Source organism: Halichoerus grypus, chromosome 2, assembly GCF_964656455.1.
Source record: "Halichoerus grypus chromosome 2, mHalGry1.hap1.1, whole genome shotgun sequence".
Lineage (NCBI taxonomy): Eukaryota > Metazoa > Chordata > Mammalia > Carnivora > Phocidae > Halichoerus > Halichoerus grypus.
Genome location: NC_135713.1, coordinates 205,227,630 through 205,243,258, shown reverse-complemented (window position 1 = coordinate 205,243,258; position 15,629 = coordinate 205,227,630). Strand labels below are relative to the sequence as shown.

Here is a 15,629-nt window from a genome sequence, read left to right as displayed (position 1 = left end):
GATCTGTCTGGAGGCCCCAACAGCTTGACGATTACCTTCGATGGTGCCCCATTTGGTTTTCCGTCCAAGGATCCTCTTCCCATTCACTTGGTACTCGTGGTCACTGCCCACCACGGCGAACGGGATCATCTCCTGGGGGAGGGACAGGAAGCACTGGTCACATGTGTGCAAAGGCCAGTCCGCTCTCTGGGCCCCGGGGAAGAGCTGTCCTGAGCCCGGGGCCCCCCGGAACAAAAACCCTTGGCCTGAGAGAGCCACATGTGACCACTTGGGCTCTGACGCCCTCCGGCCCAGAGAATACGTTCTCATGGCTCAGGGCCATCCCACCCATCTCCCCAGGCCCACTGGAGCGGGCTGGAAGACCCCGCCGTGTCCTTAGCAGGAACTGGGGGGCCTCTGGGAACAGCATCTGGCCAATCCACTCACTCGGAACTTCTCATTCACCAGCCGGTCCTCCGAGTCCTCATCAAACTCCTTCTGGGGATACACGTCGATGCCGTTGGACAGCAGGTCCGCGGTGATCTGGGGATCCAGAGGGGAGAGATGTGGGCGCCGTCCACACAGAAAGCTGGACTGGCCCACCGGGGTCTGCGTGCGCTGTGACCTCCGGAAAGTGAGGGGGCCCAGCCTGGGGTCAAGGGCAGGCTCTACAGGGCTGGTGACCCTGATACTCCAGTTCTCGTGCCTCCTGAGTGGAGGAGGGGCAGCTGCAGGCCTGCCTGCCAGGAGACACGTGCAGCCACCCCAGTCCCGAGCGAGTCCCGAGCGAGTCCCGAGCGTCTCCCTGTCCTCCCTCCCTAGCCCATCACACCCCGGAGACAGGAGCTCCGGGTTGTCGAGTCGTCCCTCAAGCTCCACCCGGAAACCCTCTGTCACGGCGGGCCCCGGATGCTGCCCGGGACCTCTGCAGCCCAGCGGCACCTATCTGCGTCAGGCTGTCACCACCGCTTGCGGCACCGGCTCCCCGACACGTGGGTACTCCCGTGCACAGCTGTCATTTCTGCCCTAAGTGCAGACCCACAGCCGCGCGCAGCCTGCTCCCTCCAACAGACGCACGATGGGAAGGGCACAGTCCTCCCCTCAGCCTGCTGGGAAAACGCCCCGCACCCGGGCCCAGGGCCGAGGCCCGACGGGGGCGTGCGCAGCTTCGGGGATTAGACCGAAGGGCCTCCTGGCTCTCACCCACCGGGGTGGAGGCTCTGTGGGGCCCGGGGGCCTCGTTGTTCTGGTCGCCCAGGCGGCTCTGACGTGTTAGGAAGCCGCAGCCCGGGGGACGCCCTCCTGCATGGATGGCGGCGGGGAAGGAAGATGCGCCACCTGTCCCCTCAGTGGGGACCACCCCCTCTGGGCTTTCCCTTCCACCTGAGGAAGACCTGGCATGTTGTATCTGACAGCCCGGACGGAGGTGGGGAGCCCTACCCGCTGTTTGAAGTAGACCCTCTCCTCCAGGGTCAGCGTGTCGGCCTTGGCGATGACAGGAACAATGTTCACTACTTTGCTGAGGCGCTTCATAAACTCGATGTCCAGGGGCCTGAGGCTGGAACAGAATGGCGTGGATGATGAGCGTTTGGCCAAGGGGGTCGGAGGGATGGGGACAGAACGAGAGTGGCAGGGCTGCCTGCCTCTGGCTGGATGGAGCTGAGAAAGGGCCCTCAGGGTGCCCGTGGGGGCTTCCAGGTGGGGACATGCAAGCAAGGCCAAGGCCGTGGGTTGCGTGCCGGCCAAGCCCTGAGCAAGGGACAGGAAAGAGGAAGAGAGCATTCCCCAGACAGAAGCGCCACCGGGCTGGGCAGGAACAGGCAGGCTGGAGACCAGGCCGGCTCTGAGCACCGTCCCGGGTGAGGTGTCCTCTCAGAGAGGACATTGCTCACACAGCTGCGGGGCTTCCCTTGGGAGGAAGAAGGAGGGAGAAGCGGGAGGAAGCACCCAGCAGCTCTGGGCCCACCCAGCCAAGCCTCCGGGACAGGCTGCTGTCCAGGGCGTCCCCAGAACCTGGCCCACGGCCCTGGCGTGCCACCCGCCTCCAACCGGAAACCCGTCCTGAGCGGGCGTGGGAGCAGAATCGCAGGGCCCCTGAACGGCGGCCACCATCCTCCGCCCCGGAGTAGAGCTGCGTCCGCTCTTCCCACACGGCGAGAGTAGCAGTCACAGACACGGCACGGGGTCTGAGCTTGGACGGCAAAGAGCCACCCGATCACACAGGACTGGGGCCCCAGGGACGCGGCCCGCGCGGCACTTACGAGTGGCCTGTGGCGGGGATAAAGTACAGGCAGCAGTGGACGCGCGTGTCCGGGATGCGCTTCTTCCGGTTGATGTTGACCTCTTCCTGCAGGTACTTCTCGTACTGGTCGTTGATGAACTTCATGATCGGCTGCCAGCTACAGCGAGAGGCCCTATCAGCCTGCAGCGGGGGACGGCTCCCGCCCGGTCCTCGCCGGCAGGCCACAAACCCCCGAATCCCAGCCCGGTCCTCAGCTTTCCAGTAGAGCGACCAGGGGTGCGGGGCTTTCCGAGCAGAGACCGCAGCCTTCCCTGAGAGCTCCCAAACCAGCCTCCCATGCTGACCCTTGACCCCGGGGGGGGGGGGGAACGACAAGATTCTCAGGGTAACTGTACGTTGGCCCAGGACTGGGGGACCTCTGAGGGTTTAGCAGCAGAGCAGGCCAGGAGACAGGCCCACGGGCCCTTACCAGTTCTCATTGTTGATGTGGTCCCCGAACCCTGGTGTGTCAATGACTGTCAGCTTCATGCGGACGCCCTTCTCTTCAATATCTGCACAGAATCACAGCGCCCACGAGCTCAGGTGAAGACCCCAGAGCCTTACAGATACCTGGCATGGGCTAGGTCCTGCCCGGTAGGAACCGGACCAGCCCCACCCTGAGGCCCACTTGGGGTGCCCATGGGTGACCAGCGATGGCCCCCCCCAGGTGATGCCAGGGAGAGGACCTGCCTCCAGCAGGGGCTGGTGACAGATGTCCTGGGCAGCCCCTGCCCGTGGGTTTTGGTGGAAAACTCAGGTGTCTCTAGGGGGCTCTGTCGGACCAGGGCCTGTAGGGGTCCTGGAGAACATCCCTGACCCAAGTTTCAACTTGCCCAGCTCAGGACTCAGCACCCCTACACCCCGCGTCGACACCCCCAGGCCCACCCCGGCACTCACCATGCGTGATGGACTTGATCTCAATGGTCTTGGGGATGCGTTCCTCCGAGGTGGGCTGCACCGACTTCCTGCTAATTTTGGACTTGAAGAGGGTGTTGATCAAGGTGGACTTCCCCAAGCCGCTCTGCCCTGGGGACAGGATGGGAGCCAGTCAGCGGGCCCTGTGGTTCAGCAATACCTGGGCACTGCCCCCCAGCACCCCACAGTGGGGGCCCCAGGTGGGGGAGGTCAGGAGGCAGGAGGGGCTGGGAGGCTCAGGCAGTGGCCCAGCTCCCATGCTGCCTTGGAGCAGGACGGGACCCAGAGGGCCCAAGAGGAGCTGAGATGCAGAGCAGCCCCGGGGAGTCCGAGTGGGGGGCTGGGCCCCCCAGTGCAGCTCTCCTCTTCACAGTTGGACACAGCGGGGTCATAAGGTTTGAAGGAAAACTCTACAGAGCCCCAGGACCACAGGAGGGAGGTCTGCAAACCCGCCAGGGTCTAACCACGGCTAGGCCACCCACGCTGCAGCGTTCTGGTCCCAAGACCCTGGGACCGGGCTCATCTAGGCTGGAAGTGCTGGTACGCTCCGCATACAAGGCCTGCAGCCGAGCGACCACGGGGCTCGGTGAAAAGCCACTGGGGCAGTTCCTGCTGGGGCAGGACGGGGGCCCCCAGACGGTGGGCAGCTATGTCTCGCTGCCAGGAACAGCCAGCGGCCGGTCCCCACGTCCACAGACCCTGCTGCTGAGACTGACTGGCCAGCGAGCCCCCGGGGCATCAGGCCGCCCCCCTATGTGGCTCCTTGGCACCCGGGATCCAGCAGTGTTCCTGGCCCTGCTGTGCCCAAACCTCACCTCACTGAGCCCCTCCCACAGCAGGAGGGAGAGGGCAGAAGGCACGGTGGGGGGAGGGGGGCTGGACTCAGCTGTGACCAGAAGGCCCCTCCTGCTCACAAAGGTCACGGATCTACGGCTGGCCTTGCTGCCGCTGCAGAACCCTAGACTCCGCGCACAGTGCTCACCACACTCGCGCTGGGCACTGTCCTAAGTGAGGCTGTTTAACCCCCTCGCATGCCCAGGAGCCGCCACCGTCCCCTCTGATGGATGAGAAAACCGGCACGGAGCCCAGCGTGGGGATGGGGACCGTGCAGCCTGGCTCCAGGGCCCCGCCGTGACCCTGCACCCCGGGGTCCACACAGGGAGTGCCTCACAGGCACGACCCCACACGTGGAGCCCCAACACCTCACCCCTTCCCGGAGCTGCCCTACGCCACGCTAGCCAATGTATTTTAAAAAATTAAATTACACGATGGGACGCCTGGGTGGCTCAGTTGGTTAAGCGTCTGCCTTTGGCTCAGGTCATGATCCCAGGGTCCTGGGATCGAGCCCCACGTCTGGCTCCCTGCTCAGCAGGGAGCCTGCTTCTCCCTCTCCCTCTGCCTGCAGCTCCCCTTGCTTGTGCTTGCTCTCTCTCATCTCTCTCTCTGACAAATAAATAAAGTCTTAAAAAAAAATTAAAAAAAAAAAAAATTAAATTACACGAATTTTCCGACTCTGATAACCTTGCAAGGAAAAGCGTGGGCTCCCAGGACGCCGTAGGTGGACGTCGGGAATCCCGGGGCCAAGCTGTCCACGTGCCCCTCAGCCCACCTGCTTGTGTCCCTGCCAGGTTAGCCCAGAGCTACGTCAGACGTCCTGTCCACCGCGCCGGACAACTGGGAGAAGCCGATGGGGACTTTAAAGCGCAAACCGTTAGTAGGATTATCATCCTTACCAACCCTGCTGCTGCTTCTGCGACTTCCCCACTTCCCCAGGGCCCGTGGCCACGTGGCAGCCACACACGGTGTCTGATTTGTCCCTCCCCATGGTCCCATTTTATGGATGAGTAAACCAAGACTGGGAGAAGCCCCAGGGAAGAGAGGATAAGCACCACACCGCTGAGTGGGGGCAAAGCCGGGATTCCACCCTGGGTCTGCAGACCCCCAAACAGACGCCCTCCCAGCCCAGCTGCCTCCCTGCTATGTGAGGGAGGAGGGAGAGAAGAGCTCGGGCTCTCCCCCAGTGAGCAGAGTCCTTGGGGTGCCCTCTCTGGGCCTCACTGCTGCCTACAAAGTGGGGCACCCTCTTGGCAGGGCTTCTGTGAGGACCAAAAGGGCTTCAGGAACAAGAGGCTGCCCAGTGTTCCCCCAGGTCTGGCCCCCAACCTGATCAAGGCCGGGCTAATCAATGACCTCCTCTGGTGTCCCTCCAGCTCTGCTGGGGCCTCCAGGAAGCCTCCAGCCGGGCCTGCTGGCCGTGGGGGGCCGGCCCCACCCCTGAAGTCCAGGGCTGAGCCACAGCGGGGTGAGGCCGCTGGTCAGCGAGCTGCCGCACCGAGCACCTGCCCGGCCGTCCCGGGTTCCTGCGATGAGGAGCCCAGGCCCCTCTGCGGCGCAGATGGAAGCCGGGGCCCTCCTGGCAGGCACATGGGCACACATGGTGCCACGCGCCATCTGCCCTGCGGGCCAGCTGTGTCCACCCCCGTTTCTCAGAGGAGCAGACTGAGCCCCAGAGCCCGCGGTGTGGGGTCCCGGCGCGGGGCGCGCACTCACCGACCACCATGATGTTGAACTCGAAGCCCTGCTTCATGGCCTTCCTGCGCATCTGCTCCAGGATGGAGTCGATCCCCACATAGCCGAAGTCCGCGGGGGCCTTCTCGTTCCGGGGCGCGGGCGCCTGCTTCAGCCCGGCGTCTCTGGGGGTGTCGGCCATGTCGCCAATGCCACCAAGAGCTGCCTCAGGGGCTGTGGGGAGACCGGGGAGGGGGGGCGTCAGGGGGTCTGACGTCTACAAAGCACCTGCATCCTCAGGTGGCTCCAACCACCACCCCCATTTCTCCAACAGGGAAACTGAGGCTCAAGACCCCTGCAGAACACCCCAGACCTAAAGCCCCCCCCCCCACAGTGCCCACAGAGCCCCACGCTCTCCACCAGTGGCCTACGAGGTAGTGTCCTTCCCTTGGCTCCAAGGCAGAGCTGACCCCAGCCCTCCTCTTCCCAGCCTCCACCCTACCCCAGGGCATCCAGGTGGGCCCTCTCCACCTCCTTCACCTGGCTCAAAGGGCCCCCACACCTGCTGCAGGACCCTCGGGGCCAAACAGCTGAGTGTTTGGGCCAGCCTGTGAGCCAGGACAAAGGGGAGGACAGCCTTCCGAAGAGCGAAGGGAGGACCCGGGTATTTGTTGTCCGGCAGCTCCCGGGTGAGGCGTGTGAGGTCCCAGGTCCCGCCAACAGCCCCGCACGCAGAGCACGCTCCTCCCGGCCCAGCGGTTCCCAGGCAGACAGGGCCCTGGGCCAGCTCCCCGCCCCTACCCTGGCCTGGGCCAGGGGGTTCTTCTCTCTGCCTGGCACCTGTGTGCCCCACACCCACAGGTTTTGCTTTCAGGTCTGCGGATGGGCAAACGGGACCGAGCTTCTAGAAACAACTCAAGCTTCTGCAGTTTGCAGATCAACCTTCCTCCCTTCCTCCCTTGGCTGCCCCGAGGAGTCCACATGCCCAGGTCAGAAGCCTAGCGAAGGGGCGGCCAGAGGCACCCAGGGGGGACATGAGGGGCACTCCCCCAGTGGAGCTGGTCAGGGTGCTCAGGAGAGCATGGGTCCCTACCAGGGCCTGGCAGGAGCACATCGGCCAGGACCCGGCGCACCCCTAGACACACCACACTTGCCTGACCACACCTCTCCTCGGCCAGCCCCTCAGTTCCCCTGGCGGCCTTCCCTGCCCTCGACCACTGAGAAGAACGGTCAGCTCCCTCCCACCTCCCAGGGATGCTCACGGGAAGAAAGCACATGGTGCATCTTGACATCTCCCTGGGCCCCCTCGGGGAGGGGCTGGCTGGTTCCCTGGGCATCAGCCCCAGAACCCCCTCTCCCGGGTGTGCCCTGGGGGCGCAGGGTCGTGCAGCAGGACACAGGACAGGTAAACTGTTTCCACTTCCTGGGGAAGTGACTGGACTCTCCCCTGCAACCAAACCCCGGTGCCAAACCCCAGCGGGCCCAGCCAGCTCCCACCTCCGCGGCCACACCTCTGCTTTGCAGGAGTGTCAGAGGGAACCGACCGTGGGGGCCAGCACCTTCTCCTTCCAGAAGGAGGATGATCAGCTGATAAATTCCAGAAATCGGAGTGTGGGTGGTTTCTCCATACAACGTCGCAGCACAATGTCACTCAACTTCCCCGTTTGCTCAGCCTGACAAAGCGCCATAATTCCTACTTCACAGACTTGGGGGTCAAGCAAATAACAGAGCCCACGTAAAAGCACTAGGGACCGTCACGGGTCCCCGCTGCCCACCCCCGCTCCCAGGCCGGGGACAGGCAAGGGACCCAGGAGGCAGCGATGACAGCGATGGGGCCTCCTTCCAGCAGCGCCCGGAAGGCATCTGCCTCTGCTCCCTCCTGACTGTCCCCGAGCTCCAGCATCTTTAAATAAACAAAGACAAGCGCCGCATCTGGCCTTGAACATGTGGTTGTGGGGCTGCTTCCTGGAGACAGACATGGGGCCTTGTCTTGCAGGCCAGCAGCTCAGCCCGCCCCACGTGACCGAAAATTGCTTCCATCTGCCTGAGGGTCTGGGAGCCATTCGGTCCGGGCCTGGGCCACCCCCCGCCCACTCCCACATCCATCCCTCACCCCCTCTGAGCCAAACTGGGGGGAGGGGGAGGCGCACCAAGGCCCCTGGAACCCCCCTCCACTCCCTCCTCTGCTCCAGCTGCCCCCCACCCCCTAGGCACCAACATCCACTGCAGAAACTCAAACCACAAAGCAAACATCCTGCCCACCAGCACCCTGCTTGAGAAATAACAATAAAAGCACAACAAGCCCCATCCTTCCCACCGACTGAGGGAAGGGCCTGGCCTTTGCACAGGTGGGGGTCCCTTCCTGCAAGCCCCTCCTCTCCCTGCCCGGAGGGTACCAGCGGTGATGCTAGAGCCCCGCTCTGCGCTCTGCCCGGCCAGGAGGCAGGACCTCCACGCGGGAAAAGCAGAGGCCCCATCACGCAAACTTGCCCGGAGACACTTTCTCTGAAAACTCTCGCTTTCCACAGAGAGCCACCAGGGCCCTGGCTGCAGGACCCCTGGCTGCTCCGGCCGGCTGGCAGGGACCACAGAGACCATCTCCTCCAACACCGTCCCGAAGGACTTCTATGATGGAAAGACCCCATGCCCACACTGTCTAAAATATGGCGGCCACATGGGACTCTTTTGTTAATTGTGGTAAAATACACATAACATGAAATTTACCATCAACCATTTTAAGTGCACAGTTCAGTGGTTTCAAGAACATTCACACTGTTGTGCAACCAATCTCCAGAACGCTTTCTGTCTTGCAAAACTGAAACTCTCTCCCCATTAAACACAAACTCTACCCCCCACCCCGCCCCTGCAGCCTCCATTCTACCCTGTGAATCTGGCTAGGGACCCCCATAAAAAGAGGAATCTTCCAGCATTTGTCCTTTGGGGGCTGGCTTATTTCACTTAACAGCATGCCCTCAAGGTTCACGCACGTTGTAGCAGGTATCAGAATGTCCTTCCTTTTTAAGGCTGAGAGTCCCTGGTGTGGCCAGAGCACATTCTGCGCGTCCATTCGTCCCTCGATGGACGCCTGAGTTGCTTCTGTGTTTTAGCTCTTGTGAGTAACGCTGCTATGAACACAGGTGTGCGAATACCTCGAGACCCTGCTTCCAATTCTTCTGGGTACCTCCCCAGCAGTGGGATCGCTGGGTCATACGGCATTCGTATTTTTAATTTTTTGAGCAACTGCCACCTGTTTTCACACGTGACTTCTGAGCTGGAAATAGCCGGTCCAACTGAGGAACTGAATTTTTCATTGTATTTAATTTTAATTAATTTACATTTAAAAAGGGACCCAGGGCAAACGGTAAAGATACTGGACAGCACAGAAATCTAGTTCAACCTACTTCTTTTGTAAATGGGGAAAATGAGGTCCCCAGATTTTTTTTCCCCTGAAACGCCATCAGAAGCAGCCAGGCCAACATGCGATGACCTTCACGGCATTTATTCAACCCCGAAGCCTCACATTCACTGCTGTGCCGTGTGATTACCGTCCATGTCCCCCCCAGACACACCGTGAACCCCAGGGAGCATGGCAGCTGGCCTGGGTGGATCCCCCCTCTACGTCCAGAGCTGTACAGGGACGGAACACTCAATCAAGACTCACGGAATGACTGGGGTTTTGGGAGTGTCCCCTCGGTGCAGGCTGGGTGGAGGACTCTGCGGTCCCAGGCTGGCCCACAGCCCCACCAAGAAAATGGTCAGACCTGCATCCAGTCCACCTCCCCCACTGACCTCTCCCTGGGGCTGGGGCCTCACACTCTTTCCCATGGCCCCACACCTGAATTTGGACAGCGACGGGGCATCCTTCCAGCAGCGCCCGGAAGGCATCTGCCTCTGCTCCCTCCTGACTGTCCCCGAGCTCATGAGATGCTATTAATAGCAAAGGGATGTTCCTCACAGAAAAGAAAGTTTCACATTTATGTCCCAGATGACACTCTCTGCACCCTCATCAGCTAAAGAGAACAAGAGGGAGCCCCATTTTTTAAAGATTATTTATTTGAGAGAGAGCATGAGCAGGAGGGGCAGAGGGAGAGAGAGAATCCCAAGCGGATTCCATTCTGGGCGCGGAGCCTGAGATCACGACCTGAGCCGAAACCAAAAGTCAGATACCCAACCAACTACGCCACCCAAGCGCCCCAAGCCCCATTTTTAAAAAAGAGTCACTTTTTAAGTAATCTCTACACTCAGCATGGGGCTTGAACTCACAACCCCGAGATCGAGAGTCACATACTCCACTAACTGAGCCAGCCAGGTGCCCCAAGGGAGCCCCATTTTTTAAAAGTATAAAATTCAGGTTCAGAGAGGTTAAGTAATTTACTCATGGTCACACAGCACTGCCTGCCTTCTCTCACTGTTTCTGCCTGCCTCTCGGGCAAGGCAATGTGGAGAGAGGGCAAACTGCCAAGCCCGTCCTTCCCCTCCTCAGAGGAGAGGATGCCGGTTTGCTCTGGGGGTGTGGGCCCCCGTGCAGTCCCTCCCCAGCAGCCCTGGGTCAACAATTTCTCCCCCCCCCAAGGCTCTCAGGCCCAGGGTGACGTCATTGCCTGCCAGGCCACCAACCTCTCCCAAGGAAGGAAGGCCCGAGACCACCCAGGCTGGGATGACCCTACACACTGGCCTATACCTTCCTCCAGCCTAATTATCCTCTTGGTTGTGGTAACATTTACATAACATAAAGTTTCGACCATTTTAAATCATGTTTCGGTGTCTGTTTCGTGGCCTGCAGCCCATCCACGATGGCCACCACCATCTACCTCCAGAATGTTTCCACGACCCTCGACAGAAACCGCGCCCACCGACCTGTAACTTCCCCTGCCGCTCCCCCGGTGGCCTCTAGTCGACCTTCTGACTTTGTGGATTTGACTGGTCTACGGACCTCACGCAGCCCTGTCCTCCGTGTCCGGCTTCTGTCGCCGAGCCTGACGTCCTCACGGCACATGCGTGTTGCAGGAGGCGCCGGAATGTCCTTCCTTTTCACGTCTGCATAACATTCCACTGTTTATTGTGCATCCGCCAGTGGACGCTTGCGCTGTTTCCCCCTTTTGTAAATGATGCTGCTGTGAACACGGCTCTGCAAGGGTCTGAGTCCCCGCTCTGAATTCTTGTGGGGTGCCCAGCCTAATTATTAACAGAACCCAGGTGACCCTCAGAGAGGCACAGTAACTGCCACGGTCATCCTCCCGTCAGAGCAAGGCTCGGTGCTTCTCTGGACTGCACGGTGGGTGCCAGGGGCCTCGGCTGCCGGCCGTGGCTCCACGTGGCCCTGAGCAGGGCCCACACCCTGCCACAGCAGCACTGCCCACCTGGGCGGAAAATGGGCCCCGTGGTTCCTGACCACCGCCCCCCACCGCGGCTCTCCTCGGCAAGCCCCTTGAACCTGACACTGGCCTGCTCGGTGGCGTCCCTAACTCCTAGCCCAGAGAGTGGCGCTCAGGAAGCATCCACGATCTCCACCAACAGAGGAACGGACGAACGACAGGTGGTGCACCCCCAGCATGGGACGTTGGCCATCCAAAGCAGCGACGTCCCGCCACCTGCTACAGCACGGATGAACCGCGCCACCACGATGCTCAGTGTTTCACTCAGCCCGTCGCAGAAGGTCACCTATGTAGGATTCCACTGATGTGAAACGTCCAGAAGCAGCAAATCCACGGAGACAGAAAGTAGATGAGCGGCGCCGGGGGCTGGGGAGGGAGAGCTTCCCGCGTAGGGGGTTTCCTTTTGGGGTGATGAAAATGCTCTGGAACCAGACAGAGGGGGCGGTTGAACACCACCCGGAAAAAATGCCACTGAATTGCTCACCCTGAATGGGTGGATCGTCTGGTGTGGGGACTGTCATCTCAATAAAGCTGTCATATTAAGAAAGAAAAGTGGAGGCTGCCAGTGGAGCTGGACTGGAAAAAATCCGACTGTGCCCACGAGTGCCCACCAGCTGGCTCTATGGCTCACAGGACGGCTGAGGCCCAGACGCCACGCTCAGGCCTGAGGTCGGGAGCCCCAGTGCTGCCAGGTGGTGCCCCGGAGTCAGCAGCCCTGTGGCTCCCAGAAAGGGCAATTCCTCTCTGCAGGTCCCCATTTCGAGCCCTGTGGGAGAGCCCCCACCCCCCACAGGCAGGTGGCAGGTGGCCTGATGCGGCCTGCCCCCTCCTTCAGCACAGGCCTTTTCTCAGGAGCTGGGTGGCAGGGTCCTAAAGCAAGAAGGAAGTGCAGGGCTCCACCCAGCCCCACCTGGCGACCTGGCTCTTTTGTGTGCCCGCAGCGGGGGCCGTAATTCACAGCCCCGAGCCAGCCCCCTCTGTGGCCTTCTGCCCCAAGTGACCAATTCTCCCCTGACCCAGGGCCTGCCAAGGATGATGGGATCAGACTGCCGCTGTAGCTCGCTGGGCCTGGGGCTGTGGGGTGCTCCCCTGGCTGGGAGGCAGCCCCCAGAGAGGAGCCAGCTATTGGGTAGGATGCTCTGGAGCTGGGATGGAGTGTGAGTGGCCGGACTTGGAACCCAACACCCAGGGGTCCCCCGTATTGGCGTGCCGCCTCCCTGTTTGTGTTGCTGCCTTGCTCTGCGTCCCAGCAATGTCCCCACGAGTGCCACCCTCCCCGAGCATCAGTCTCATCTGCCCTGGGCCCTCGCCTGACTCTGCTCCCAGCAGGACAGCAGCCACGTGGTACCAGCGTCAGAACAGGCCCTAGGACAGCGCTCTCGGGGTCAAGCCAATGCCGTTGCCCTCGCTCACCCCAATCCTCTCCATGCCTGGCTCTCAGAGCCTGGGGACTCGGACACTGTTGTCTGAACATGCTTTGCTCAATCACCACCCACCCACAGCGCCTGAGCAGAAAGCAAGGCCAACCGGTCCGCAGATGCCTAGCAGGCTACCTGACGGGCCCACGAAGGGAACCAGAGTCGCCAAGCAGATCCAGGTAGACCCACTCGGGGGCCAGATGATGGGGTTCCTGGGGCACCAGGGTCCAGCAGGGCCTCTTCTCTTCCCGCCCCAAGGCCTCTCTGGGAGAAAACTGCCTTCCGTCTCCCAGCCCACCCTAGCTGAGGTGGTGCCAGTAGTCAGTCTGAGCGCACAGCGTAAGGATGCCCACAGGAGAGGGCTCTGGGGCTGCTCCCCACCCCCCAGCTGCCTGGAGTCCACCCTCTGGGACCACGGCACAGACTCTGCCGTGCAGGCCGAGGGGACATCTGCAGACCCCGTCGGGGCACCCGAGCCCGTGGCCCTGACACAGGTGGCTGATGCTCCTTGTCCCCCACAAAGAGGCTTCTTCAAGGCGGGCGAGGCCCCGATGCAGGGAGTGCTGGGGGGACAGTGGCCAGAGCTGCTCCTGCCCTCCCGTCGAACCTCCCCGGGTGCCTGCACTCCTGCAGGCCCTGGCCTGGGCGCCACACTGGCTCGTCCCCGCGGCTCCCCTGCTGAGCCTGCACTCTGCGTTCCAGCAGTTTCCACAGTGGCTGCGTTATGACGTGCGCAGGGTTCTCTCCCTCCCACGTCTCCCCCTCCACGGGCCAGTCACGAAGCCAGAGCCCTCATCCGCCACGTTCAGAACAGCACCGGCACATGGCAGGTCCAAGACTTGACGTCTGTTGAACAAATGAGAGAACAGCACAGGCCTGACGCTGATCACAACAGCCAACGTCTAGCGGGGGCTCGCGGCGCACCAGGCGCTTCTAGACGTCACGCGTGCGCTACCTCACGACCGGCCCAACAGCCTGCTCAGCCAGATACTGTTACTGTCCCCACGTCACGGAGGAGGAAACAGGCCCACAGCGCTTTGGTCTTCTATAGGGATCCAGAGCTAGTGCATGGCCGAGCCAGGATTTGAACTCGGGCAGGGGGACTCCACGGGCCAGGTCCTCCAGCGAAGACCCAGACGGTGTATGCTGCGGGGGCAGGGACGGGAGGCCTGGAACTCTCGCCCCTCTCTCCCCAGGAGCTGCCAGGAGATGCCCATCCCATCTGATGGGAAAGGGATTCCCGTTTAGGGAAGCCCCAGGCCTATCAAGGGGCTTAGCACTTTAGCCCCCATAACCTGGGAGAAAATCACCTAAAGGCCTGGCTGGCCAAGCTCCTCGACAGCAGCTGCAGGGCCCAGAATGGGGGTGCCAGATTCCAGGGGCCTTCTCCAGGCCGCAGAACTCCCAGGGCAGGGGGGCCGAAGTACACAAACCCTGGTGCAGCGGAGGTCTCACGCCAGAGGCCCCACCAAAGCTCCCGATGGTCCATCCGCGCAGAGAGCAAAATGCCCATTCTCATCCTAAAACTCCACCTCCTGGAGGTGGTCCCAGGCTAAGCCGACAAATTCACAGGGGCCTCAAAGATGACTCCCCACTTCTGGTTATAAGTGGCGGGGGGCGGGGGGAATGCTATTGTTAGCCAACTTGGGGAAGTCAGTGGGGCTGGGGACCAGACACACACATAAGGAGCTGCTCTGGAACAAGATGTTAAAGAAATAGCTATAAACAATAACTGCGGAAGAAGATCCCGGGTTCTGGGGCGCCTGGGTGGCTCAGTCAGTTAAGCGTCTGCCTTGGGCCTAGGTCATGATCCCAAGACTCGCACTGGGCTCCCTGCTCAGCGGGGAGCCTGCTTCTCCCTCTCCCTCTGCTGCTCCCCCTGCTTGTACTGTCAAAAAATTAGACAAAATCTTTGGGGGGAAAAAAACAAGATCACAGGGTCCTAGGAGACCAGGACCACAATACAGATTCATTCAGCAAATGATTCACGGCCAGGGGGTCTCCCTCCCTGAGCTGCAGCAGGGAGGACCTTGGAGAACCAGCAACGTGTACTACCGGGGGTGGGCGGGGAGGGTGCAGGGCCTCACTCCCTGAAAGGCTTTGAAAACAGGACCTCTTCTCATTTACTCCACTCCTTGCTCCTTTCTCCTTGTCCACCATTCACCTACCCAAGCCGCTACAAGCTCTCCATGAATGTCGCCGGGGAACTTCCTGTTCCCTTCTAAAGACGTAAACACTGAATATAAATGACCAAATTTTGCAAATTTGTGCGGGCAGGAATCGAGGACTGAATTTCAAAAGCACACATGCCTCCTCTAATTCGATAAGTAATTGCAAATCAAATTACACTTCACACTTTGTACGAGGCAGGAAGCATCTCGTCAGAGTCTGGTCAGGAACCGGGATGCCAGAAATCTGAGACTTTGCCCTCTGGCCTGAAACTGGGCTTAGAAAAGGAGCACAAAGGCTCGTGCCTCTCTGGAGAAAGGAGGGATTTGCAAATGCAAAGGGCTGCATTTTTCTCCCGCTCCGGGCTCCTTCCCTTTTCCGAGGAGGCGGAAGGGAAGTTGCAGTTCTCCGGAGGAGACCCGGTGGGAGTGTGCATGAATCATGATCTCCCAGGACCCCGTGCCCTTTGCGGACCTGGCAGGGGACACAGTAGAGAGAATGCCATCCCCATCCGATTCATTCATTCATTCCTTCAGGGGCCGGAGGCGCCCCAAAGGCGGGGAGGGGGGGATCCCCGCTCCTACTGCCCGCCAAGGCTCCTCGGCCTTGCTCCCGCCAAACGCGTGAAAGCAAGCTTCTCCTCAATTGTGCAGGAAGGAATCTCAAGAAGCTCTTCGTTTCCATTGGCCTGAGACAGATTTGGACAGCGGCCACCTCTCACCAGGCCACCCCACCCCTTCTGGAAGAGGCCCTCTTCTGTTCTTTATTTGCAGCCCGGCCTCCTCCTTCCAGGGACTCTCGGCCAGGCTCGGTGGCCCCACGGAGACTTCGCTTAGAGCAGGCTCTGACCTGCAAGCCCATATTCGCTTCCTAAAAAGCAGGCTGCAGAAATGACAGGCAGCCAGGGCCAGGGATGAGCCCTCCGACTTCCTGCACCAAGGACTTATTTATTATTCCGTTTTCCACCACCCACTGGCCTCACAG

General features: G+C 61.0%; 1 protein-coding gene across 6 annotated transcripts in view; it reads right to left on the bottom strand.

The window, feature by feature from the left end:
* SEPTIN9 (septin 9) overlaps positions 1-15,629 on the bottom strand; it is a 151,597-nt gene that overhangs the window by 6,405 nt on the left and 129,563 nt on the right. For all 6 annotated transcript variants that reach the window (XM_036110441.2, XM_036110443.2, XM_036110442.2 and 3 more), the window contains 7 exons: positions 5,726-5,917; positions 3,158-3,286; positions 2,691-2,772; positions 2,241-2,378; positions 1,420-1,537; positions 427-522; positions 36-132 (listed from right to left, as the gene is read on the bottom strand). In XM_036110441.2, the coding sequence (XP_035966334.1) occupies positions 36-132; positions 427-522; positions 1,420-1,537; positions 2,241-2,378; positions 2,691-2,772; positions 3,158-3,286; positions 5,726-5,917 (852 nt within the window). The remainder of the gene's footprint in view (positions 1-35; positions 133-426; positions 523-1,419; positions 1,538-2,240; positions 2,379-2,690; positions 2,773-3,157; positions 3,287-5,725; positions 5,918-15,629) is intronic.